Source organism: Delphinapterus leucas, chromosome 19 (genome assembly GCF_059928025.1).
Source record: "Delphinapterus leucas isolate spDelLeu-1000000601 "Yukka" chromosome 19, BTC_Dleu_Yukka2, whole genome shotgun sequence".
Lineage (NCBI taxonomy): Eukaryota > Metazoa > Chordata > Mammalia > Artiodactyla > Monodontidae > Delphinapterus > Delphinapterus leucas.
In genome coordinates, this window is record NC_143147.1 from 19,729,268 (window position 1) to 19,755,310 (window position 26,043).

At 44.0% G+C, this 26,043-nt stretch overlaps 1 protein-coding gene across 2 annotated transcripts in view; it reads left to right on the forward strand.

The window, feature by feature from the left end:
* The window catches only part of SMG6 (SMG6 nonsense mediated mRNA decay factor), a 233,855-nt gene that overhangs the window by 35,666 nt on the left and 172,146 nt on the right, over nucleotides 1-26,043 (forward strand). The window contains exons 9-10 of one of the 2 annotated variants that reach the window (XM_022595862.3): nucleotides 13,751-13,812; nucleotides 21,243-21,388. In XM_022595862.3, the coding sequence (XP_022451570.1) occupies nucleotides 13,751-13,812; nucleotides 21,243-21,388 (208 nt within the window). The remainder of the gene's footprint in view (nucleotides 1-13,750; nucleotides 13,813-21,242; nucleotides 21,389-26,043) is intronic. The other variant, XM_089900635.1, reaches the window with a different exon arrangement.

Consider the following 26,043-nt stretch of genomic DNA (forward strand, 5'->3'; position numbering starts at 1 on the left):
CCATGTCATTCATTCCTAGAACATGTACCTAGGTGACATGTTGGTCCGTGGTAGTATTGCTTTGACTGAATTGTACTTTGGTGTGAGGTCATCAGCCTATATTAAGACAAATAATAAAAGAGGCCTAGGGAATCACTGCTATTTGCATTACTTGGTATCTTCTTTGTGGAAACCCATGGGAGAAATTTTTGCTTTTAGTATCAGAGATAGTTGTACTGTGTGAGGTTTTTTTTAACCTTATGCACATTTACGACTTTGTTATTCAGAATAATTCTCTATTTTAATTGTTCCAGAGGTTAGAGCTGAACTCGTAACTGGCTTTAATAAGTGTCAGGGATTTCTGGCATGCATTTTGTGTCGTGTCCTTACTGCTCCTGACCTCTAATCGTTTTCTTGTTGGCTCCTCTTTCTTTTTTGTATTCTGTCTTGCAGTACGGTATATACCTTTATATGTGGACTTAAATAATTGGCTTCACAGTTTTATATGGACATTTTTCTCTTTTCTCTTACTTATCCAGTTGTGAAACCTCTTTCTCAGGTCAGCTAGTCATCTCTGAGGGGATCAGGGTTTTTCCTGTCCCCATTCAGGTCATTTCCATAAATATTTAGTGAATAGCTTTGTATGCTGGTCATCATTCTAGGCACTGCACCTAGAAAGGTAAATGATATTGGTCCTTCCTTCAAAGATACAGTGTAGTAAGAAAAATGGATACGTAAGTAAATACTTGTAATGAAATGTTACATGTTATAATAGAAATATGTATACTGTATAGGGGTAATACAGAGTAGAAAGAAATTAACTCATGATAAACAGGGAAAGCTACCTAGAAAGGTGATCTGTCCTTAATTTTGAAAGATGAAGGAAGTTCTTTAGGGAGATGTGGGTAGCAGACTTTTCTGGCAGAAGGAATAGCATGGATTAAAAACGTGGTGTGGTTAGAAACTGAGTGGTTGCTTCTGAGATTCCTAGCCAGGAGTCTGTCATTAGAACATCTTAGGCCACGGTACAGATGTCCACACCAGTGCTGTCTAATCAGTCAGCTGGAACTGAAGATTCATCACAAAGTGGATACTTCTGGGCTTTTGATTTGGCCCAAGCTTAGAAGTGAATCCTTCAAATAGTTCTTCTTTGCTTTATTTTATGCATTAGCAAAGGTTGAGTCATCCTACAGTCATGCCTTCCATCATCCTGGGAAGCTTTCTGAGCCAAGCCTAGCTTGGCTTGGGAATAAGTTATGCACTGTGTTGTAACTGTTGGCAATAAGTCCTGTTCTTGCTCTTCACACGCACAGTAGGACTGCAACTACTGAAGCATATGGAAAAGAGGAGTTGGAATAATACCTCTGTGGATTTGCATTTTTCTGGGGTGTTTCTTGGTAAACATACAAAAGTCTTATTATATCTAATGAGATTTTGAGCTGACTAGTGCCACAAATCTCTGAGATGCTAGCCCTTAATTTGTAAAGCAAACTATTTGTAAGTCAGTTGACATTCTCTTTGAGGAATTTCTTTGGCATATTTTCTTTTAGACTTCCGGACAGATCTGTAAAACAGTATGGCTTTTAAAATACTTTGAAGTGATACATATCAAAAGGTTGGATAAGACACTAGTAGATGCCCTTGGTGCCCCCCTGAGAAGCTGTCCCTTGTGGCTGATGCAGACTTGGAGTCAAATCTTCTGGGTCGTATTCCTAAATTTCTTTTTATTTCTGCCAACACATTTCTCAGTCTCTTTCCTTGTTTCTACATCTGTAAAATGGGATCTAATTTACACCATCAATAGATCTGGTATTTAACACCAGCATAGCTTTCTGCACCTAGATGGAGCCACAGCCTTTTAGCACAGTCACCTTCATTTTTTACCACCTCAGAGTTAGAATCTTGATGGGGGTTAGGACATATAGGACAAAGGATACTGGCATGAAATAAAGGCTTTTTGTGGAACAGCAGCAAAGGTTGTGGTAATTTGAAGAAAACTTTATTACAGTATAATATACATACAGGAAAGTGCATGTGTCAAAGCCATACAGGTTGATCAGTTGTCACAAACTAAGCAAACTGTGTAACCCAGTGTAATTGGTTTTTATTTATTTGTTTGTTTGCTTGTTTGTTTGTTTTTGGCTGTGTTGGGTCTTCATTGCTGCACGTGGGCTTTCTCTAGTTGCGGCGAGCGGGGGCTACGCTTCGTTGCAGTGCGCGGACTTCTCATCGCAGTGGCTTCTCTGGCTGCGGAGCACGTGCTCAAGGTGCGCAGGCTTCAGTAGTTGCGGCACGTGGGCTCAGTAGTTGTGGCTCGGGGGCTCTAGAGCACAGGCTCAGTAGTTGTGGCGCACGGGATTAGTTGCTCCGTGGCGTATGGGATCTTCCTGGACCAGGGATCAAACCCGTGTCCCCTGCATTGGCAGGTGGATTCTTAACCACTGCACCACCAGGGAAGTCCCGGCGTAATTGGTGTTTGACTCGTCATTTTCGTGCTTCTCTTTCAACTCTAAACTCACATTTTCCCTATACATTTCATAGTAACAGTGAAAGGGATAAAGCACTGTAAATAAGTCAGGAAGAAGTTAATGTTCATGATTTACCTGCTTTCTGGTGTGCCTAAGATTGATTTTCATTGTTGAGAGAAGATAAGGAAAGTGAAGAGGAGAATTGGATCAAATACAAGGAATTTGAAGGTGTTTGCCGTGTCTTTTGAACTAGATATTTTGAGTCTGGGAACCAGCACAAAAAGGATATGACTGACAGAAAACTAGATGGAAGCGGGCCTTCCTCCAGTCACAGTGAAACTGAGTCTCTCACCAAAAGTGCTGTGGTTTTTGGCCTTAATGTTGAACTCTGGCTGTTGGGGGAAAAGTGACATCATGGCCAGCCTGCTCCTTGGCGATGCTTGGGTCCAGCTGGGATGTGGGATCCTGCAAGTTCTGTGTTGCATGTTTATAGCCTTGTCTTTGGTGTCCAGGTAAATGCCAGGCTGCGTCAGCTCATTTTGTCATCTATGTGTAACCCATTTTTATTCCAACCATTTTCTTCCCTTTCTACTGCTAGCTGCCAGTGAGGGAGAGGCGCCTCTGTTGATAAAGAACAGATACAGAAGTTCACATCCAAACCTGAATAACCATTTTTAACTTGAAACACTTTTCCTAGGAGTTGATGCTCCAGAATCCTTCCCTTATTTGGTGCCTTGCTTAAATCTGAAGCTCACATGAGGTTGTCAGAGCGCCCTGTAATGCTGGTTATTTGCTTTTTGGTGCCCACAGTAGAGTGGTTTGTGAAACCTTTGTGACCACATCTTTCTTAAACTGAAGCTTCGTTCTTCTCTGGGTTCTTAGATTAGTTCTTACTCCTCCCTTTCCTGAGATATTCAGGGGTGTTCCTGTATTGTGGTAGGTGGGTAGGCAGGAGGGTATGTTTTCTGATATTTTTTCTGGACCATGCACAGTCCCTTGATGATAGTGTGTAAATGCACATACATTCTTTGATTCTTGAAGAACTCCTTCCTTATTAAACAGGCAGGTTGTGGATTTATCTAGAAAAATATTAGGGTTTTTATTTTACTAGTTTTATTACTGGTATTTTACTGCTATGGGGAACAAGCTTTTATTCACTTTTCCCACTTTTCCTTTTTCTCTCTTCTGGCTGGCATTATCCTAGAGTGCAGTTGTTAAGTGCTTCCACCGACTTTCATGGTATGATCTGGACTGGAAGTGTCTACCTTAATCTGCAAGAGTTCTCGGTTGGTTTGGCCTAGCGGTCTTTCAGTGAATGATAGCTGGAGCCATTGGTAGGTTTTTGCTTGGGGTTGCTTTAGCTTTTGGCCTTTATAAACATCCTCAGTGTGATTCTTGGTTCTGCCAAAAAAGTTGCCCCTTTTAAAGGTGGACGATTAAGAGCTCAGACTCTGGAACCAGACTTGGGCTGGTCACTTAACCTCTCTGTGCTCAGTTTTCTCATCAGTAACATGGAAGTAATAGTAGTGCTTACCTCACAGGATTGTTGTGAGGTTAACTGGGCTAATAGTCATAAAGTGCTTACAAATGTGCCTTACGCACAGAAGGTGCTGGAGAAGTTTTGACTGTTACTAAGGTGGTTGAGTATGACACACTTGTTTTGCTCAGCTGGGAAACCTTGGGCTCTCGGTGTCTGAGTTGTGTCTTTGTAGGTTGGGGTACTTTTAACTCCTAAAGCACAGAGCCAGCTCTGTAAATTCAACCTGTCCTTAGTCGGGAGCTGCCCCCAAGCTTCTGAAAGGTGCAGTCCAATAGTTAAAATCAGGTGTGAGGCCACACTTCCACACTATGTGGATTATATATCTGGGCAGAAGAGTAGAATAGGTTCTTCCAATCCTTTGCTCCCATTGGCTGAGCCTTATTTGTGGTTCAGGATGTGTCTTTTGCTCCGATCATATGGCAAAGCCAGAAATTATAAAAGTATGGGTATTATAATCTTTGGACCAAACTCATATCCATCCATCTCTTCAATCAGCTGTCCCTCACTATTGATAATTCCTGTGTCCTGGTATATAGAAATGAATCATTCACTAAAGGACATCAGCCTAGAGCTGTGCTGACCGGTGTGGTAGCCACTAGCTATATGGGGCTATTTAATTAAAATGAAATAAAATTAAAAGTTCAGTTCCTCAGTCACCGTAGCCACCTTTCAAACACTCATTACTCACCTGTGGCTGATGGCTACTGTATTGGTCAGTGAAGATAAGGAACATTTCCATCATCATGGAAAAATTTTATGGACAGAGCTCATATAAAGACAGACGTGTGTATATAATAAAGATGTACCATGATACCCAGTATCACAGAGGCATGTGAAATAGTCTCTGAGTCTGGAGGATAAGGTGTCAAGCTCAGCCTGGAGGTAAGAGGGTTGGGAAGAGGGTCTTAAGCAAGGAAAAGAAGGGCTTTATTAGATATAAAAAGGAGTGCGTGAGAAGGCATTAGACGGAGATTGGCCATAGCAGCAGGAAGAACATGGTGAATTTAGGGCATCACAAATAATTGTTTGTTGCTGAAGGGTGGGCTGTATCAGCAAGAGTGGAGGCAGGAGGAGCAGCCAGAGACCAGGCTAGAAAGGCTGTTTGTTCAAGTATTTATCGGTTACCCTCTAGGAGCCTCTGGCTGTGGTGAATGAAATCCACAAGGTCCTTGCTGTCATGGTGTGTGTGTAAAAATTGGTGATAAGTGCTATAAAAACAGTGTAAATTAGAGCAGTCGTTCTCAAACTTTGGTACAGTACTATCATCTGGGAAGCTTTTAAAAATCACGATGCCAAGGTTTCACCTCCACGCCAATTAAATCAGAATATCTGGAGATAGAAGTCAGGCGTCCGTATTTTTTAAAGATTCAGAGGTAATTCCCACGAATCGTAAAGGTTGGGAACCACTGGGCTAGAGAGAAAATATCGCCCCCCCACGCCCCCTGCCCCACGCCCCCTGAGTGGGAATGTGCTTAGCATATTCAGGTATCAGGAAGCCGCAGGAGTGGAGAATGATTATTACACAGGACTCTTGTAGGCCGTTGTAAGGACTTTGTCTTGTATTCTGATGTTAGCTGTGGTCTCTTCTTGTCCAGTCTCTTGAGCTGGAATGTAGCAGATGGAGCTGCTGTTACTCAGGATCAAAATCCTTAAATCTCGATAGTACTCTGTTTTCTCTTCTTTTCTTTTTTTAAAATGTTATTTACTTATTTTTGTCTGCGTTGGGTCTTCATTGCTGCGCGTGGGCTTTCTCTAGTTGTGGCGAGCGGGGGCTACTCTTCGTTGCGGTGCGCAGGCTTCTCATATTGCAGTGGCTTCTCTTGTTGCAGAGCACAGGCTGTAAGCACACGGGCTTCAGGAGTTGCAGCACGTGGGAGGGCTCAGTAGTTGTGGCTCATGGAGCACAGGCTCAGTAGTTGTGGTGCACGGGCATGTGGGATCTTCCCGGACCAGGGCTTGAACCTGTGTCCCCTGCATTGACAGGCAGATTCTTAACCACTGCGCCACCAGGGAAGCCCAGTACTCTCTTTTCCTTTGAGTACTTTTGGGTTTTGCCAAATTATCCTCCAGAAAGAGAAATATTTAAATTCTCATAAATAGTGGTGAGTGTGCTATTTCCCTTCAGCATTAGTATTAGTATTAGTACTGTACTGTTTTTCTTGTGAGTTTTTTCTGTGTATTACCTGGATAATCTATCTTACTACTATCTAATCTATATATTTTATTAATTTATTTTTTAAAATGTATTTTTGGCTGCATTGGGTCTTTGTTGCTACACACGGGCTTTCTCTAGTTGGAGCGAGCGGGGGCTACTCTTTGTTGCAGTGCATGGGCTTCTCATTGCAGTGGCTTCTCTTGTTGCGGAGCACAGGCTCTAGGCGCGCGGGCTTCAGTAGTTGTGGCTCGTGGGCTCTAGAGTGCAGGCTCTAGAGTGCAGGCTCTAGAGTGCAGACTCGTGGGCTCTAGAGTGCAGGGCTTCAGTAGTTGTGGCTCGTGGGCTCTAGAGTGGCGCACGGGCTTAGTTGCTCCGCGGCATGTGGGATCTTCCCGGACCAGGGCTCAAACCTGTGTCTCCTGCATTGGCAGGCGGATTCTTAACCACTGTGCCACCAGGGAAGCCCCTCAAATCTATATATTTTAATAGATTCTTCAACAGTCACTTACTGAAAATGTATTAAGTACCAGACACTATGCTAGGCTGTTTAAAAATATTATTGAAAGGAAATAAGGTAAGAATATCCAAATTATTTCTAAAAATGAAATCAGTGTTTCACTTAGTTTGCGTAAGACTTCTGTGTGATTCTAAAGGCTTCTGCTTGGTTCTGGGCCACTGCTGGTCTCTGTAAATTGAGTTACTTAGAACTAGAACTATTGGGAGTTAGGGACAAGGGATCATGATTGATTGAGCATGGAATGATGGTTTTCTTTGTCTTCCCTCTTTTCTCTGTCTCTATTGCCAATGGATGATTGCAGCAGCTTCTTAACTGGTCTCCTGGCCTGTAAACATTTTACTCTGCACTCCCTCCACCCAACCAAAAAAAAAAAACAAAACTAAAATTTCTAAACAGTTGTCAGAATGTCCTTTTAAAAATGGAGGTTTGCTCATGTCACTGCCCTGCTCAAAACCCTTCAGTGGCTTTGATTAAGATCAGACTCTTTAACAAGGACATCTACAACTTGGCCCAGCCTATTTCTTTAGACTCCCTCTTGCAGAATCACTCACCTGGCCATGCCAGTCTACAACGTTCTACTCTTGGGACCATCACACATGCTGTCCCCTATGCTTATGAAACATAGGCATGACTCTTTACCTCTTTTCCTCTGAGATCTCTGATGCTCCTGCTGTGGAAATACACAGCATCCCATCCTTCGCCAATCATGGTACTTTATAATTGTGTCAACCACAGAGGAGGCATTATCTCTGCCTTGTTCATAGTTCATGCACAGTGTCATGTCCCTAGAAGATGGCAAGTAAGTTTTTGTTGAATGAATACATGAATGGGTGGACACAGTGTGAAAAGGACCTCACCATCATCAGCGCTCTGTTGATCCATTCATTTAAAAGAGGGTTTGAGCTTGTGTATGTGCCTTTGGAAAACTATTTTCTGGTGCCCAACTCTTCACCAAGTGGGAGCTTCAGCCCTGTCCTCTTCTCTCCCACTTTGTGCAGTTGCAAAGGTGTCCCATCTCCCCCATTTTTTTGGGTGGATGGGCATGAGAGTTCCCAGGCTCTGAGAGAGATGAGTCAGAAAGAAGAGTCATTCAGAAAGTAACTCAGTCAGAGCAACAGTGTCGCCCTTTGGCTGAACTTTCTCTCTTTCCCTGTATACCTTGAGATGCTAAGCTGGTGGCACTTCTGAGCTGTAGATTGTCAGACCACACAGCACAGGGATTCATAAGCCTTAGCCTGTCACTTTCCCTTGAAAAGTCCCTCTGACCTAAGTGAAATATTGATTGGGCTTGGGTGTGTTGTGTTTCCACCCCATAGTGGCTTCCAAGGTGGAAACCTTGAGAGCCCCTTTTATATTTCTCTGTAGCCTTTGGGGTGTTTGAGTTCAGCAGTCTTTTGGCATTTGGTGTATTTTGTGATAACATAGAATAGGATGGTGTTTGCCCAGAAGCTGGTAAGAAAGATTAGATTTAGTTAGAACTGTTCATTTGTGGGCTTTTAGAATTGGAAGGAACACTGTGGTTTGGTGATTCCCCTGAGGTGATAGGTGGGAGGGTAGGTGTCAGAACATCCAGAGAGGTGGGGCTTGCTATTAAACAGCCTGTGAGGTTCATTGCTGTTTCCAGTATGTGTGTGGTAGCCCTGAAGTGTTGTGCAGGTACAAACATTTTTTTGAGACCCCAGTGTTATAGATGAGATTAAGGATCAGCATACTTTTTCTGTAAAGGACCAGATAGTATTTTAGGCTTTTGGGCACACTCTCAGCTACAGCTGCTCAGCTCTGCCTTTGTAGGGGGAAAGCAGCCACAGACAATATGAAACAAACAAGTGTGGCTGTGTTTCAATAGAACTCTATTTGTGGACCCTGACATTTAAATTTCATATAGTTTTCATGCGTCATGAAAAATTCTTTCGATTTTTTTCAACTGTTAAAAAATATAAGAGCCATTCTTAGCTCATGGGCCACACTAAAAAACGCTTCGGCCATAATTCGCTGACGCGTGATCTAGCCCAGGGATTCCCAGATCTAGCTGTCTTTCAGAATTACCTGGAGACCTTTTAAAGATGCTGATTCGCAGTCCCCTTCTCCCCTCCCTGAGGATTCTGATTCTGAAGGACTCGGGCATCTATATTTTTTACAGACGCTCTTCTTGTGATGCATACACACTCAGGGTTATAGAATCACCGATATTGATCTCACCCTGCCTTCCTGTTTTATAGTTGAAGAAACAGCCTTAGAAAGTTGACGTGATTTGTCGATAGTTATATAGGAAATAAATGGCATAACCCAAATTTGAACCCAGGTCTTGAACCCAGATCAGTGGTCTTTGTTCATATTATTCCGTGCTACTCCCTCCCCCACAGTAAACAAAGGAGCGATAAATACAGAATAGTCACAAATTCGTGGTTCTTTCTTTTCTTTAGACCTAGTGCCAGTTTTCCTCCTGAGAGCCAGCCCGGTACTCTAAGCTCAGCTGTCCCTCTGCTTGCTGGCGGTTTTCCAGAGCTGACTGCTGATTTGACATTTAGCCCAATTTCCCTCCAGTTTGCTGGCTTTAAGTAGGAGAGATAATGAAGTAATAGCAAGTAAATTGCTTTAATGTAAGACTTTGTTGAGGCAGCACTAAGCTGCAGTGTGAGAGTGAGAGCTGTTGTTTCAAGGGGTGCATTGGTTTTAAGAGGCACGTTTTACACTTGAATTCACATGGCTCAGATCCAGCCATCTAAGTAGGACAGCTCTACATGGAACTTGGGCTTAATTAGAGCTAATTGAGCTGTCATCCTGCCCAGAACAGTTCAGGGGTGAAGAAACTGAAGGTGAAGAGTAATCACCATACCTGCTCTACCTCAGCCTCAGTGTGGCTCTTTGGGATTCGAAGATGGATTTTTGTGATTTGCTTTGTCTCCCTACAAGGCATTTGAGTCTTGCTTCTTGACTTACCTATACATTTTTATTTATCTATATCCTGGAAAGAGGAATACTGAAAGTTCTAATGAGCAGTTTTTATTCCTGCTATATGAGTATTATACTGCTGACTTACTGGTAGGCTTCCATGTTTTGTGTGCCGTGCCCTCCTTCCTCACTTTCTCTATCATCTCCTTAGATCTCCCTGCCACACACTTTTCCTGGCTGAGGGATAGTGACAGTAAGGGAAGCACAGTCCCTCCTGGCACCTTCATAGTCAGAAGGCTTTGTCTTAGGTTTTGGAACATAAATGGGGAGTTGGCAAGTTGGTTTGTTATTTATCTTTTATTCTTGGGCTACAAGTTCTTTGGCTTTGGGGACCCTGTCTTGTTGGTCTGCTCTTGATTGTGCCTGTCAGGGGAGCACAGGGATGAAGGTGGGCAGCTTCACCTCTGTGCTCACATTCTTTTCCACCTGTGATCTCAGTGCTTTAGGGAGATAACTGGGCTTTGATGGCAGGCTCTGAAAGTCCTGGATATTTTCTAACAGGTACCATTGAAATTTGGTCTTCACCTATGTTGTCTCATATCTAAGGGGATAGAGCCCCCCTTTTAAAACACAACAAAGTTTTTTTTTTTTTTTAGTGCTTGGTATATAAAAGTAGAGACATCCCAGATGAATAAATTAGAGAATGATAGTTTATGTTCCCCAAAACACTTTAAAGACGCATGCCGGAATTCCTCTTAATACTGAGGAATTCCTCTTAATTCCTCCTACTGTCCTTAAAATGATTCACTTTTCAGAAATTCAGTTTTCCACACAACTTTTTAGAAGCAGGAACAACTATTAAGAATTAAAATTGGGCATATTTTGGAATCCTCTCCTCTGGTGATGTCTTGCTGCCTCTGAGGAGCTTCTTTCTCTTTCCTTGCTACACAGTTCATAAAGCACTTAGGCAGTTCTGAGTAGTAATAACCGGGGCTTGCATAAGACATTTATTCCTCAAAATGCTTTAATTTGTATTACTTCGTTTTATCCTTTCAGCTCTGAGTTAGGTACCGTCAGTGGTAGAAATTCCATTTTACAGTTGAGGAACAACCCAAACCGTTTTACTCATAACCCCATAGTTAATGGAAGGACAGACTTTGTTGTGAGTGTCCAGAGACCTACCCATCCAACTATTGCCATTAGTGTCTCTTTGGGTCCTTGCTTTTAGATGGTACAAAAGGCCCAAGAGTCCCTTGTGAGTTGGCTATGGACTTAAACCAGAGAGCCAGGAGCCCTTTAATAATTCTAACACTGTCTCTTAGGGCTACACCCAAGAAGCATTTTTAGTTTCTGGTGAACAGTATGTAATCGCACGAGGAAGATCTGGAGACAGATAGTCTCACCATATGCGGAAAAACAGGTCTTTCTCTACCTGAGTGAGACCATCTGAGTGTATTGTTAAGAATCAAAAAGCTCCAAACATGAAGCCAATCCATGGTGATGTGTTGGAGAGGGAGGAAGCTCAGACTAAGACCTTCCTTTTGTGGACTTGGTATCAGTTAGGTTTTCCAAAAGCTCTGCCTCAACACTTGCTGACTTCGTGTTATTAATTTACGATAGTGCTTAGTCCCATTTTGATCAATGTGTAACAAATCTACTTCCTCAGTATAACATGCTTTACCTCTCTCTAGAATGTATCTACATTTTAGCTCCTTTCCTACTCAAAATGTTGGTGACAGATAAAGAGAAACTATATTTAGGGTAACAGGTACTTTCAGACTAAAAATAAAGCAGTGGTTCTCATTAACCAAGGTCAGAGAGAATGTGTGTATAGTTTGACAAAGTTTGCTAAGATTCCCTTCACTATCACTAGTTGAAAAACAATGCATTGAAATCCTTTCTTTAATCCTTTCTTTAACTAAAGATATATAACTATATCTTTCTACTAGATGTAGTTAAAATATGATAATGGCAGGTGTGAAGTCAGGTAATTAAGTAGTCTTCATCTACTACCCTAAGAGAAGGATCTTTGGGAAGTATAGCTAGAACTCCAGCATTAAAAAACCTCATGGTGCACTCATTTTGTTCCAGGAGGCATTGTGAGTTACACACTGTTTCCTACCTAATGGGTAAGGAAAACTTAAAGGTAAAACTGAACTGCTCTTTTTAGTTGCTCTTCCCCCCTCATTGGCCCTTCATGAATAAGCTCACCTGTTCTCTTCCTGAGATAGATGGCAGTTTAAGGGGAGGAGAACTGTTTTGGAATCGGAAGACCTGGGTTCAAGTTCTGTCGTTCACTGGTTTAAGTTGCTTGAATTTCTGAGCTATCTTGCGACTTGGGGGATAGTAATTGGCTTGAACGAGATGGGTTAATATCGTTCTGTTTCTACCAAAGTATCCTGTATGTATAAATATAACTAGTTATGGATGAGTTAACCAGTTTATGATTGGCAGCTGGAAAAAGGGACAGTTGAGTTAAAACAAGAATAGAGAGAGAATATATATTTTTACCTTTTTATTTTGAAATAATTTTATACCCATAGAAAAGTTGCAAGAATAATACAGGGAACTCCTGTATATCCTTCACCTGGAATCTCCAGTTGTTAACATTTTACCACTCACTCTACCATTCATTGGGAGAGAATGTTCAGCTGACACTTGAGTGTTTACAGATGCCGAGCATGTGCTTTTAGTTGCCTTATCTCATGCACCAGTCCCTTAATGTATAGGTACTGTTATCTCCACTGCGTAGAAAGAAAAACTTTGGGAGGTTAGATCAGTTGCCTGAGACCCCACAGGAGGTAAGTGGCAGAGGTTTGAGGGGTAAGTTTTTCACCACCTTCCTTTGCATTCTAGCCCAGGCCTTGCCACTAACAGTGGCGGAGCCCTCGGCCATTTATTTTGTGGCAGGTCCTCATCTTTCCCTTCTGTTCATGGAACCCAGTGTTCCCTGCCCTGACTCACCTCACTATAGAGACAGGTTACGTTCCATGAAGTATCCTTTTTAACTACAGAAATCAGAGTTTTGTCTGGTATTGCTGATTAAGTGTAATTTGTTTAAGCAAATATAAAGACTGAAGATTGTTTGCAGTTTGTGGTTGAAGTCATTGGGGAGGTGAGAATGCCCTCCTTTCCTCACACCCAGCTTCCTTGTGAAATTGGTGGAACTGCCACAATTTGACTGGTTTTCTGTTTTGCAGGGGTATAAACCAGAAGAGTATTTTCCTCTTGGGCAGAGCATCCAGGGTGCTGGACTGTTCCTTGCCCTAACCACCACCTTGAGATCAAAATCCTTTATCTGTCTTCCCTGTCTGGCTACAGGGCCCTGAGCATATTGCTTCCAGGAGACCAGGGAAGATGACAGGGTTTGGTCTTTAGATTATTTCCACTTTCTTTGGAGTTGAATTTTTTTCCCCTGCCTTGTTTTGCTTAGAGGAATGTATCCCCTAAATTTTGATAGAAGTAGATTTTCTAGAACCTTGAACTGAGATTGAAAATTCGGTAGCTCATGGCTGTGAGCCAGATGTGGCTGGCAAACGTGTGCTTTTGGCTTGCCTAATGTTTAAATTGTTTTTCTTTAGTAGCCAACATTTAAAAGCCAGAGGATTTCACATAACCCCAGCTTTCAGTTTTTCTTTCAAAGAAAAGAAAAGAAAAAAAAAAAGGAAAGATTTGAACTTTTATTTTCAAAGCTGGAGAAGTACAATTTGATAAGCTAGTTAGTGGTGGGATTACCTTACCCTTGGTTACCAAAGAAGAGTTGTTTTTTGGGTAGGTAGAAAAACAGCTCGTAAGAAGGAGGAGGGACTTATCCAAGATCATCATCATCCCTGTCCTGTACTTGTCAGTGTTTCATTTCCGTCATTATGGGGACAGAGTGACTTCTAGATGGCAGAGGGTGACAGCCATCTACCCAGCTTAGTTGGAATTCAGTGCTTCGCTCCCTGCACACAGACACTACTGCCAGCAGGGGGTGCTGTCCGTTCACCCAGCCTGCTGTCATCTTGGCTCAGCTGAGCAGCAGCTGTTGGGCATGGGCCCTGGGTCTGTGTGAGACTTTGGGCATGTTCATTTGGTTCCCATCCCTAGTGCCCACCCCTTAGACCCTGGCCAGGTTATTGTGTCACTAGGGACTCTGTTCAGTAACAGGAAACTGGGGAAAGTTTAATTGTTTTCTCCTCTCTTTTTTTCCCATGCAGCTGAACAAAAGGTTCATCCTCAGTTTTCTCCATGCCCATGGGAAGCTGTTTACCCGGATTGGGTAAGTGTGCAGGATGTTTATTTTATTTTCCTACATTACAAGTCATTTTGGAATTTAATATTGTTAGCAACTAGACTGTGTTTGTAACTGAGGGCACAGGGTGTGAATTCTTAGGGGCCTCCACCTTCTCTCCTCTTCCCTTCGCTCACTCTCCTACCGTGCTCATGAAGTTTGGGAAATGTTACTCTCCATCCCTCTGGCTCCCCCTTCCCTACCTTTACTAAAGCCCCCTTTTAACCACAATCTTTTCCCAGCCCCCACCCCTAATCCCTCTGGGTTTCTCTTTCCTCTGCCTTCCGGCTCAGCCCCTAGTGAGCTCCGCAAGGAAGTCATGCTTAGTCCCTGGGTGCAGCTGCCAGGGGTCCTCCTTGGGGGAAAATACTATCCACTAATTTTCCCTTGAAAATCAGTGGACAGTAATTTCTTTCTTCCAACATTTTCTCTTTCTTCGAACCATACCCCTTCCTCCTGTGCTCAGTTTCCTGCACCATATTGCTGACCTCAGTAAATGCTAAGACTTCCCTATGGTTTCACCATTCACCACGGATTTCCATATAAATCTCAGGGAAGGTGGTTTCGGTGAGACCCTGTTACTTAATCCATTAAGTCTCTGGGAAGAGATCAGGTTTTGAGTATCCCTTTGGTGGATCCGAGTTTCTCCTCACTGTGTAAAGCTGGTGCCCCTGTGCTGAGTGCCTCGTTATTCCAGGAGAGGAATGGGTGGCAGTGCCCTCAGGTCGTCTCTGCATTTTAATATTTTCTGAGTTGGAGGTTTTATTGTGAACTACCCTTTGAGGTGATTTGCTTTGGGTTATAGTTCCCCCAGTTGTTGTCAGTGTTTGCCTTTCACTTTCTTTTTTTTAAGATTTTAATTAATTTATTTTTTTGGCTGTGTTGGGTCTTTGTTGCTGCGTGCGGGCTTTCTCTAGTTGTGGTCAGCAGGAGCTATTCTTTGTTGCGGTGCGTGGGCTTCTCATTGCAGTGGCTTCTCTTGTTGCAGAGCACGGGCTCTAGGCATGTGGGTTTCAGTACTTGTGGCGCGTGGGCTCAGTAGTCATGGCTCGCAGGCTCTAGAGTGCAGGCTCAGTAGTTGTGGCGCATGGGCTTAGTTGCTCCGCAGCATGTGGGATCTTCCCGGACCAGGGCTCGAACCCATGTACCCTGTATTGGCAGGCAGATTCTTAACCACTGTGCCACCAGGGAAGCCCCTCCCTTTCACTTTCTGTCATAACCTTGTAAGTGTATCTGTAATGCTCTAGAAGGTTTCCTTAGTGGGAGAAGCTGAAAAGCTTTGTCCTGCTTGAAGAAACACTGTTTGTGGATGGTAAACTAGACACTTGTACCTTTTACATATTCATTTGTCATCAGCCTGGGCAAGAGTGACAGGGATGGCTATAGTCTTGATTTTGAAATGACTTGGGAAACTTGGAGTAGTGCCAATAGATGCATCTCTACCAGCAGAAATAAGTGTGACGTGATTTACTCAGCAAAGTAAACTAGGTGCATCAGTAACAACCCCTCACCCCACCCCCATGTCAGCTCTACTCTGGCAGGAGTTTTTGCTTAAGACTGTTGTATCCCGAGTGCCTGGCATGTAGTAGGTGCTCAGTAAATATTTGTTGTAGGAATAAGTGAATTATTACAAGAAATGGGTAGATTGTGAAAGACTGGAGAGAAGGATCTAGTATTCTATGGGTCGTAGTAGGCCAGTCAGTAGTGAGTAATGTAAAGTTGCAGTTTCAGGGTGGGTGCAGTTTCAGGATTATTATCTTATAATAAGAAGATATTATTTCATAAAATAGCACATCATATCAGAAATACCACTGTACTGCACTTAAAGTAGGTGCTGTGGTTCCTTATCTCTTTATTTCTTTTAAAATTCTCATTTAAAAAATCTTTTTTTCCCCTTACGACCTTTCTAGTCAGTATTTTCGCCTTTTTTCTTTTTCCTGTGTTTGTTCTTTAACTTTTTATGTACCCCATGTTTGCTCTAAGTCAGATTTTCTCAACCTCTGTACTGTTAATATTTTGAACCTTATAATTCTTTGTTGTAGGGGCTGTCCTGTGTAGGATGGTTAACAGCATCCCAGGCTTCTACCCACTACATGCCAGTAGCATTCCTTCTCTTCACCCCCAGTTATGACAATTAAAAATGTCTCTAGACATTGCCAAATGTTCCCCGCACTGCAAAATTGCTCCTGGTTGAGAACCACTGCCCTAGGTATTTCTTAGCTCTGTTAGAGACTCTTGGGACTAAAAAAGTTATAAATCTTGGTCCAGAGTATACGAATGTTTAGGAGATATATATATATATACACACACACACACACACACACACACACACACATATATATATTTTTTTTAAATCAGGTTAAGCATTAGTTAGAACCTTATTTTTTCCCCTTTTTAAAACTCTCATATTTAGATATTTTGAAGGAAGTTTGAGAAAGGATCACAATAATGATTAAAAAGCTAGAAATTGATTTCTGAGAGGACAAATTAATCTTTAAAAAAATAAGGTAAGGCTTCCCTGGTGGCGCAGTGGTTGAGAGTCTGCCTGCCGATGCAGGGGACGCGGGTTCGTGCCCCGGTCTGGGAAGATCCCACATGCCGCCGAGCAGCTGGGCCCGTGAGCCGTGGCCGCTGAGCCTGCGCGTCCGGAGCCTGTGCTCTGCAGCGGGAGGGGCCACAGCAGTGAGGGGCCCGCGTACCGCAAAAAATAAAAAATAAGGTACAAAAAGTTTTATTTGGAGACAGCTGTTGGGGGTACCCTAACTGTGTTTAAATATTAGGGTCATAACCAAATAGTTTTGACTTCTTTTGGATGACAGCAAGAGAAAAATACAATAGGCTTATGTTGCAGCTGGAGAGGTTTGGGTTAGGTGTAAGAAGATTTCACAGAGGGAAGACGTTCAGGAATTTTCTTCTCTGGAAGCCTTTGCGAGCGAATAGATTATCTCATTTGTCAGAGGTGGTTTGCTGTGGTCCAGATTATTTTTCAAGATCTCTTCCATTCCTGCATATAACATATTCTGTTGGCAAAAAGATAAGGCCAGTCTAGTTGCACCTTCATGAACAGTGAGTCGTCGTAGTGTTCATATGAGGAAAATGTACGTAAATTCTAGGCACCCCAGCCCCTCGGTGAGTACTCCTCTTGTGCTCTCCTAGAGGTAAAAAGAGAATTGAGCCCCATATTTATTCTGGAAGGCAGAAACAGCAATAATTTTTCTATTGGAAAAAAAGAAGTATAGAAGTCTGTAAGACTAGAAAAGCAATGAGCCCGAGCCACACACAACAACATGGACTGCTGCCTAATTACCAAGAAGATGTGAAATGTGGGAGGCGTTGAAAACGAATTAAGAGTGAGGAGATTGTAATGGGGAGCAGCTGAAGACACATCCACTGTCCCGCCTGCCTGCTGAGAAAAGCCCCCCGTGGCTCTCCCAGTCTTCATCTTGTCCGTGCCCCGTGTTCTCCGTTGCATCCGCGTACGCTTGAGGGCCTAATGTGTGCAACGCTGGTCTTCCTCTCAGCAACCAGCGAAAAAGAGGTGCGGAGTGTTAGATGGAATCAAGTGTCAAAAAGAGTTTGTTTTTCTCCGCTGACTAGTTCTAAGACCTCGAGAGGGAACAAGTCAGAGCCTCTGTGGGCTCTGGTTTCCTTATCAGTAGTTTAAATAGATGATCTCCAAGGTCTGTTCCAGTCCTTATGTTCTGTAGCACTATGACTTTTTTCCCCTCATTGTTACCCTGTCATACGGCTTAGTTGTTTTGTTTTGTTTTTTGCTACTGGTTCGCTCCTATCTTGTTCAGTTTTTAAAAATTAAGATGTTAAGAAAAGTTAGGGAGCCTGACTCTTTTCTGCAGAGAATGTTGTCTGGCCCAGCTGTGTTCCCCAGCATATGAGAGGTTGGGTCCTGCCCCGTTAGTCACTATCTGAGTCACTCACGGGTCTAGGTCCCAGTATTGTCTGAAAGACTGGTTTCTTGAAACTACCATTCAAATGAGACAAGGTATCTCTGGAGATCACTTCAGAAAGCAGTCACTTTAGCCAGCGAAACTCGTATCCTGAAAGTGACCGTACCTTCTGCAGCTTTAAAGGATGGGGCCGGAATCCTCTCAGGCTCAGGAAGGGGAATAGGTCAGGGTGCCGTGTGGCTCCTGACAGACACTGGCTTTCCCCGGGAGAGGCAGATCAGATCTGTGCTCAGACTCCTCTGAGAGAGGTCGGAAAGCCGGCAGCCTGTAGACTTTTGATTTGTGACAAACAGAATAATTTTGCTTCCCATTATAGCCTAGGTTGAAGTTACCACTTTAGTTTTTACTTGCTTGCCGAGTCATGCTATTTGCACAGCTTCAAGATCTCTTGGAATTCAAAGGCTCATGTTTATTTTGGACTCTGAATTGTTAAGAATATAATGTTTGTGTCTTGATTTTTTTAAAATTATAAATGTATTATATACAAAAGCCAGAAGTATTCATTGTAGGGGAAATCTTTTTACTATATACAGTGCTTATTGTAAAATATTTAGAAAAACCAGCAACAAGAAGAAATAAAAAATTATTCTCACTATCCAGAGATGACTATCTACCACTAACACTTGGTGTATATTTTATCTTCTTTTCTATACATCACGCACACACATTTTCTTATTTATTTTTTACAAATATGTATAAAAAGGGATCGCGTTAAACTACTTTAAAACTGTCCACATTTAATATATGTTGGACTTTCTCCCACATGATTAAAAAATCTAATACAGCTTTTAAAAAATAGAATTCAGTTGTATGGATGCGCCACTTTCGTCATCGGCTGTTGTTGGGCGTTTTAGCATGCTTCCAATTTTGGGCTGTTATAAATTGCCGTTTTTTTATGCTTTCTCTCCTCTTCCTCTGCTGCTACTACTGCTGCTGCTTCTTGCCTAAAACTTTTACAATTATTACATAAGTAATATATAAAATCTCCTTATAAAAGTATAACATTCTTTTCTAAAATTTCTTTCAACTCTTCCCCAACCCCTGTGCCTTCCAAAGAGATAATGCCGGACATCAGGTTATGTATTCTTCCAGACCTTTTTACTATATTTACATACTTACATATGTAGCCATAAAAACCATAATTTTATTTTGTGGGTTTTTTTCCTAAACAAATTGTATACTGTCATTATCTCAGTTTTAGTATAATTTTCGTTCTGCAATATGGGGTGGAGCGAAGAGAAAGAAAGAAAACTACTTACAGGTAACTTGAGGCCAAAAACAGACATCATTTTGGTTACGAAACTGGGCACCAGAAACGCCGTTATTGAGCTCTGAGGAAGAATCTTTTATCTGTGTGTCCTTCAGTTGTGGCCTAACAAAACTGATTTTTGTCTGAGAATGCCATCTTTCCTCATATCTCAGAATTGAAGTTACTCTAACTTATGCATTTGATTTTTTTTTTCTTTTGTTTTAATCATGTTGAACTAGTTGAAAGGCGAACGGGGGATTTTTTTTTTTTTAAACTTTCGAAAAAAAGAAGATGTGGACATTTGGCCTGGTGCGCTTTTGAGACTTCATTCTGACCTAGGGAGTGTTAATGGATCTGTTTCAATTCCCATCCAGGGAAGAGGCTTCCTCAGACACAGCCTCGAAGCAAGACTGTCCCACGTGACACTTCTGTCATGTCGTTCTGTGCTGGCTCTCTACTGCCTTTCAACACGGAGACACATGGCTCTGAAACTTGCCCAGTGTGGCTGCTTTTCAAGCAGAGTGAACTCTGCTATTCTCGTAACGAGAAGTGCTAGCCCCCCTCCCCACCTCTACCAGAAAGAGTGCTGCACAGTGTCAAGATTTAAAATGAAACCTTTGTTATAGCCCATGGGGAAAAATGGATCCAATCCAGCCTCAAACATATCACTGTCTGCCATTCCAAACTGACCAAGAGCTTTAATGGTTCTGAAATATTTTAGAGGGGGGGGTGAAAGAGTGTGTTTCGGTTGTTTTGTTGTTGTTGTTGGGTGGTGGCAGTGGCATTTGAAATGGCATGTGGGGGGAAGAAAGCCTGGCATGTTTTGTGCCAATGAAAATGAGGGCAGCTCAGCAGAGAAGGGCACTGGAGTATAAACTGTAATTGACCCATAACTGTGGCATGACTTCTGGGTACTAGGAGGTCAGTCATAGGAGTTGCCTCCAAGGGCAAGGAATGAAGATTGCCAGGAGGCCAGAAAGCTCTGGAGTTTTCTGACCTGAGGAAGGTACTACTCAGCGGGGAAAGGTTCAGGTGAAAGTAGAAGCACCTTTCCCTAGGACTTGAAACGGTTTTGTATCTTTTGAGGAGGATTCCCTTCCCTGTGGCTTTCCAGAAACTATTTATTAATCCAGGCTGGAGCTCTCCCTCACCCCACCCCACAGTGTATCACAAGCAGTATGTTTGTTTATGAGGGTGGGGGGGCATTGAGGATGGATAAAAGATACTCTGCTGACCACGAATTGTTCGGCATGGCCCTAAGGCCCGTGTGCCTGGTTTCTCTCTCTAGCACCAAGTTCAAATTTGCTTTTTATTTCTGAGGACTTCAGCTGTGGTTTGTTCCTGTTGCCAGAGGAGCTCCAGGCATGCACCACTGTTTGTGGCCACTTTTGGCAGGCATTGGTTTGAATGACCTCTCTTTAGGAGCTCTGGGTCACTGGCTAGATTTCTACCTCCCTACATTACAGGCTCTTCCTGTATTGGGAGTGGCAGTTGGCCAGGGCATTATATTTCCACTGGCCTGAAAACTTACAGACCCTGATGAGCAGAGGCTTGTGAGAGGGAGGAGGACAGCAACACAGGGAAGACCGAAACAGATCATCAGGGCCCTAGGTCGAGGGATTCTTCCAGGGGAGATTTGGGATCCTTAGGTGGAGCGATTAGTGTGAGAGTCCCTAAGTAGACGGCAGCAGAACTGCGTCTGGTTTTCTGAAGTAAAGCTTTGAGTGAAGAATCTTTAGATTCACGTACCTCTTCATAGAATATGGTTTTCATACCAGAGAGTTTGGGGAATATGCCAGTCTTAGAGCTTAAAGGAAATTTGTTCACTATTTAGAAAAACTGATTGTTTCAGAGAGAAACTTTGATTTCAACTTGAATCCAGTTATTGCCAGAGGTTAGGAAATAGCATACCAAAGCATGAAAACTCATGGCGATTTATCCAAAAATTGAGTTATTTCCATCTCTAAACTCTGAACTTCTTTCTCTTAAATTTGTTCACAACCTTAGGGTGCTAGGAAGGTTTGTGAAAGTAGCAAAGAAATGTCCTAGGCATTAGCCATCTGCTTTTCCGGGAGGGGGGGCGCGGAGAGAAAGAGAGAGAGAGAGAGAGAGAGAGAGAGAGAATGAGTGTGTGTGTGTGTGTGTGTGTGTACACCGAGTTCTCTTGGGGATGTGCCTCACTGATGGGCTGGCTGTATTTGTAGGATGGAGACATTCCCTGCAGTGGCTGAGAAGGTCCTCAGGGAGTTCCAGGTGTTGCTGCAGCGTAGTCCCTCTCCTATTGGAAGTACCCGCATGCTGCAGCTTATGACCATCAACATGTTTGCTGTACACAACTCCCAATTGAAAGGTAAGGAATGTCCAGTTTCTTTATCTAGACAGATAAAGATTAATCTAGCTTCTTTCCCATGCTACCATACCACTACACAGTCCCCCCAAAACACACACACACACACACACACACACACACACACACACACACCCTTTTCCCCCGTTGCCTTTCAGATCTTTAATTTACTCTCTGAAATCTGTGTGACTCTCTAGTGCTTGGGTGGGATGGTTGGAGGGAATCATGGGTATAGAGCTTAATTTGCAAACCCAGAGATGCTGTTGCACATCTGGCCATGCTAAAGGCAGCAGCAAGGCCTCTTGGAGGCTGCAGACCCAGAGCCTCTCCCAGGGGGGGAGGCATTGCTGAAATGTTTCATTGCAGAGACCATACGCTTGGCAGGGATTGGGAATAGCTGTTTCTGGACTCATGTACCCTGTTTGTTCAATATGGAAAAGTCTAGTTCCCTATGGGATATCCCTTGTGGGAGTCTGCCAGGGAGTAAGAACAGAGAATCGATGAGCTTTGGTGACTCAAACCTGGAAGCACAAAAATCACCAGGCCCAGAATTTGGCAAATGTACTAGTGTGCATTCCGAAATGCTTTTCTGAACACTGGGGGTTTTTTAACATGAGGTGGGGGCTGGGGTAGGAGAAATGGGGGGTGGTGCCGATTGGCAGGATTTTTAAATGTTCTGATGACCAGGTCACAGTTGAAGGATGTTACCGGATCCCTCCCCTCCCCTTCCCTTTCCTCCACCCCACTGAGGTAAGGATGATGGGGTTTGACTTGATGGAGATCTGTAGCATGGAGGTGACATTATTTTGTGTGTTTGTTTGCAAAGGAGACTTGGTCCTTGCTGCCAAAGAATCATTTCAGAGCACTGGCAGAGAGTGTCTGGTCTCAGGGCTGGAAGCTTATCATCTGAAATGTCAAGAAGCGGGAATTACCCTATGGAGAGTCCGTTGTAAAACAGACCTACCTGGTGTTTCTGGACAGAGGATCACTAGTTCTTTCATCGCACCTTTGCTTAGTGATTTCTCTCACTCCGAAGTTGATTTGTTTCCCTTCCCATTTGTATTTAGGTTATGCTTCAGCCTGCTGCAGGGGGGTGTTCTCCCCTGATGAGTGGGTATTCTGCACTTTCCCTTGAAACTTGGCTCCTCCTGGGACTCTGCAAGGTCCTCTGCTAGTTTGCCTGGGTTTTCAATCACATCTGAATCCTAAAGGGTTTTCTGCTTTCACGCTGCCTGCTGCAGCATTTAGAATTCCCAGAAGAAGGTGAGATGCAGAGGCTTAGGTGCCATTTTGAACTTGGCTAAATATTCCCAAGAACAGTTCTGAGGAAGCATGCAGTCCTGAGGGGCAGTGGAGGTTTCCAGGAATGAGGAAATAAAGTTTGTAAAGTGTGGTGAGGCCGTCAGTCCAGAGGGGAGGGAGATTGATCCCTTCATCGTTACTCCGCTGGTTGGGCTACCAAGTGGGAAGCTCACTGGACTCAGGGAATGGGGCCTCCCGAGGTGCCTTCCTCTTCACTTTCCTGCCTCCCTCTAACAACAGCAAGCTGCCTGTCACAGGGCTGCAGCCTCTGCCAAGGCACTGTTCCTGCATCGAGTGACCTGGAGGTGGGGATGTAAAGACCCCGCAGCTCTTGCCTGTGGAGCATCTGTTGTCAGCAACTTCTGCTCCATGGAAAGGAATACGTTGGCCCTTTCATAGGCCACCAGTGAGTCCTTTTCCTGGAGCTGTTGTAAAGTAAAAGTTAAGAAAATATGGGTGAAAGGAAGGTGAGATGGTGAGAACAGAGAAAGAAGGAAGTAAGTGGTTCCCCTTTTGAGGCCAGGGTACTTTTTCTAGGACTCTTTTCCATGGTCGGTCATAATGAGGACCTGATAGCCAGGAAGGACATGTCGCAGCCTGTGCGTGAGACCCTACCACTGGTTCTGGCTTTGTCCTGGCGCTCACCTCCCTGGGGCAGCTGGGGCCGAGAGGAGTATGAGCTGAGGTGGTCAGAAGCTCCCAGGGTGTTTCAGGGAAAACAGCCTGGGCCACAGGATATAACACTCAGCCAGGACAGAGCGCTCTGTGGACGTGCTGCCAAGTCCCCGGTGTGCAGCTGAGGCGGCCGTCCAGACCCCACTGTGTGGGCTGCCATTGGGAGAGGGGTGAGCAGAGCACTCAGCAGAGCTGGCTGGTGGGAAGATGCGCTTTTCCATTTCCCAGCACATGAGTCATCTTCCCTGGGCCCCTGTGCTGTGCTTGCACGGACAGTGGCAAGAAGGGGGTGTTGTGGCTGAGCAGCAGCATCTGTGCCGGGGGTGGAGAGGGAAGGGGGTTGGGGAGAGGGTAAAGATTTAGATCCTTCACTAATCAGCAGCAGTTTGGATCACATTTTTATGAGTAAGGAAGTGATAAATCAGCCCTGAGTGTTCAGCCCCCAAGTCCCGTCAGCCGGTGCCCTCCTGAAGCCTTCTCTCCAGGCCAGCCTGCTCGCTGTCAGAGTCGCCACCCAGCCGCGGGACCCTGGCTGTCTGAAACCAGGAAGCAAGGGCCTGCTGCTGCCTGGCCCTCCCAGGTGCTTGGGGTCTGTGGTGATTTGGCAGTCACTGCAAGTTACAGAACATCTGGGCCATCATTTTTCTTTCCGTTCCTTCTTGGACGTGTCCTTCTGGGTGGGTGTTTGCATATGTCAGTTCCTGGACTCTGTGGAGAAGGAACGTTCCAGCCTGAAACAGCGGTGATCTGTGGCCCCCCAAAGCAGTCAGAATCCTCTCAGTCTGTGCCTGACCCTTCCCTGTAGATGTGGTACTTAAGGAGGGCAACAGGGACGTCCTTACTAAAAAGTACATCCTTTGCTGATGCCTCTGATTTTTTTTGTGTGTGTTTGATGCTACCCTTGTATAAGCCCTCTTTTCAAAATACCAATAGTCCAGGGTGGAAATGATACCGTTACTAACACTTCAGTGTGATTACTTTTCAAATGTGCTTTCCTTGGGGTCAAGAGACATAGAACTGTTGTAAAGCTTTGGACACCTCACAAGCCAAACGGAGGGGAAAAACTTAGATGGTGGTGAATGACAGGCATCTTTCCCCTTTTCTAGGTTATAGTTTTTCCTGGAGCTCAGGGAGGCAGAGGTTGTGAGATTTGTCCCCCTTCCAATAAGGGAAAATGAGTTTTGCCACATCATTTAACCAACTAAACTTTTAGGTCTCAGCAGTGATCTTAAAACTCACAAGTTCAGGGCTATTGGTGGGGATACCTTTATCTCCTCCCCTCATATGGGCCCTATGCAAAAAGCCTACTTCAGTGGGACTACAGAGAGTCTAGAATCCTAATACCTACACTGAAGTGGTTGGGGACAGATAAATTTGAGGGGTGTTTGGGGCCATTAGCATGGTGCCTGGTATTTCTTAGGCACTCAGTAAGTATTCATTGAATGCATGGATGAGGAAGGCCAGGTTCTGGGCAGGCCAGCCCTCATTGAACAGTGTGTTTCCTTCCTGGCCTTTGTCCAGAATTACCCTTTGGCGAGTGATGGGTGGTGGTGAGATAGGTGGTTCCCAGAGTGATGTCACAGTTGGAGATCTCTCTGCAGCATTCCTGAAGGGAGAAACGGGGCCTTCTCCATGTGCCTCAGCAGTTAACACTTCAGTAGCCATCTGATTGGCTGATGTGGTGCTGGAGGGGGAATGGTTGATCTCAACCACAAGCACTCTAAGAATTTTAATTTTTTAAAAAATTCTGTAATTTAAGGAAATAAAACTCTAGTTTCTTGAAGAGGAATAATTGAAGCAACATTTGTGGTAGGGCATCACTGAAACCCCATTGCACCCCCCATCTGTGCCCAATTTGCTCCAATATGGCCCCCTTTTTTCCCCCCTCTTTTTCTCTCCCCCTCTGCGCTCTCTCTCTCTCTCTCTCTCTCTGTCTCTGTCTTTTTAAAAAATATGTTTTATAATTCCTGGAATCAAAACCATCTCAGGCACACACTGTTTTATTTTACTGTATTATTGGATTATACTTCCTATAAATCACTGGATGTTATTCATTGGCCACCACTGGAATAACTTCCCTTTTCTGTGCCCTGGCCCCCTCTTTTTCCCCCTCTTTTTCCCCCTCTTTTTCCTCCTCTTTTTCCTCCCCTACCAGTTCATAGAATAGGCCTCCACTGCAGCCTTGCAGAAAAGCCCCGGTGGCAGCAAGAGGGCACCCAAGAGACACTGCTTGTGCTCCCTGTTCTTAGGGAACATTTAGGGCCTGGGATTGAGGCAGGGCTAGGCTGGCATTCCTTTCTTTATCATTTATGCTTGCTTTTATGGTTTGTTAGTAACCCTGAATTGCGGGAGGTGGTAGGAGGGAGTGCCACATGCATGCCTCCAGAGGGATAGAGAATCGCAGCTGTTAATATGGGACAGATAGAGCTTAACCCCAGTGTGTGGGATGCTTGAGATGGGAACCACACACCTTCACGCTGTGGTTGTGTATGCAGGTTGACTCCGGTTGAGAAGTTCAGTTCACAACCAAAATGTCTTTGTCTGTGGCATACAACCACCTTAGAGACCTTTAGTAAAGCAGTTTGCTCCTCTGTGGCAGTTCACTTCTGTCTGAGTCTCTTACCCGAGCAGAATACGTGAAGTGCGTAATCCTCTGCTTGTCAGGACAGCTGTACAGGAAA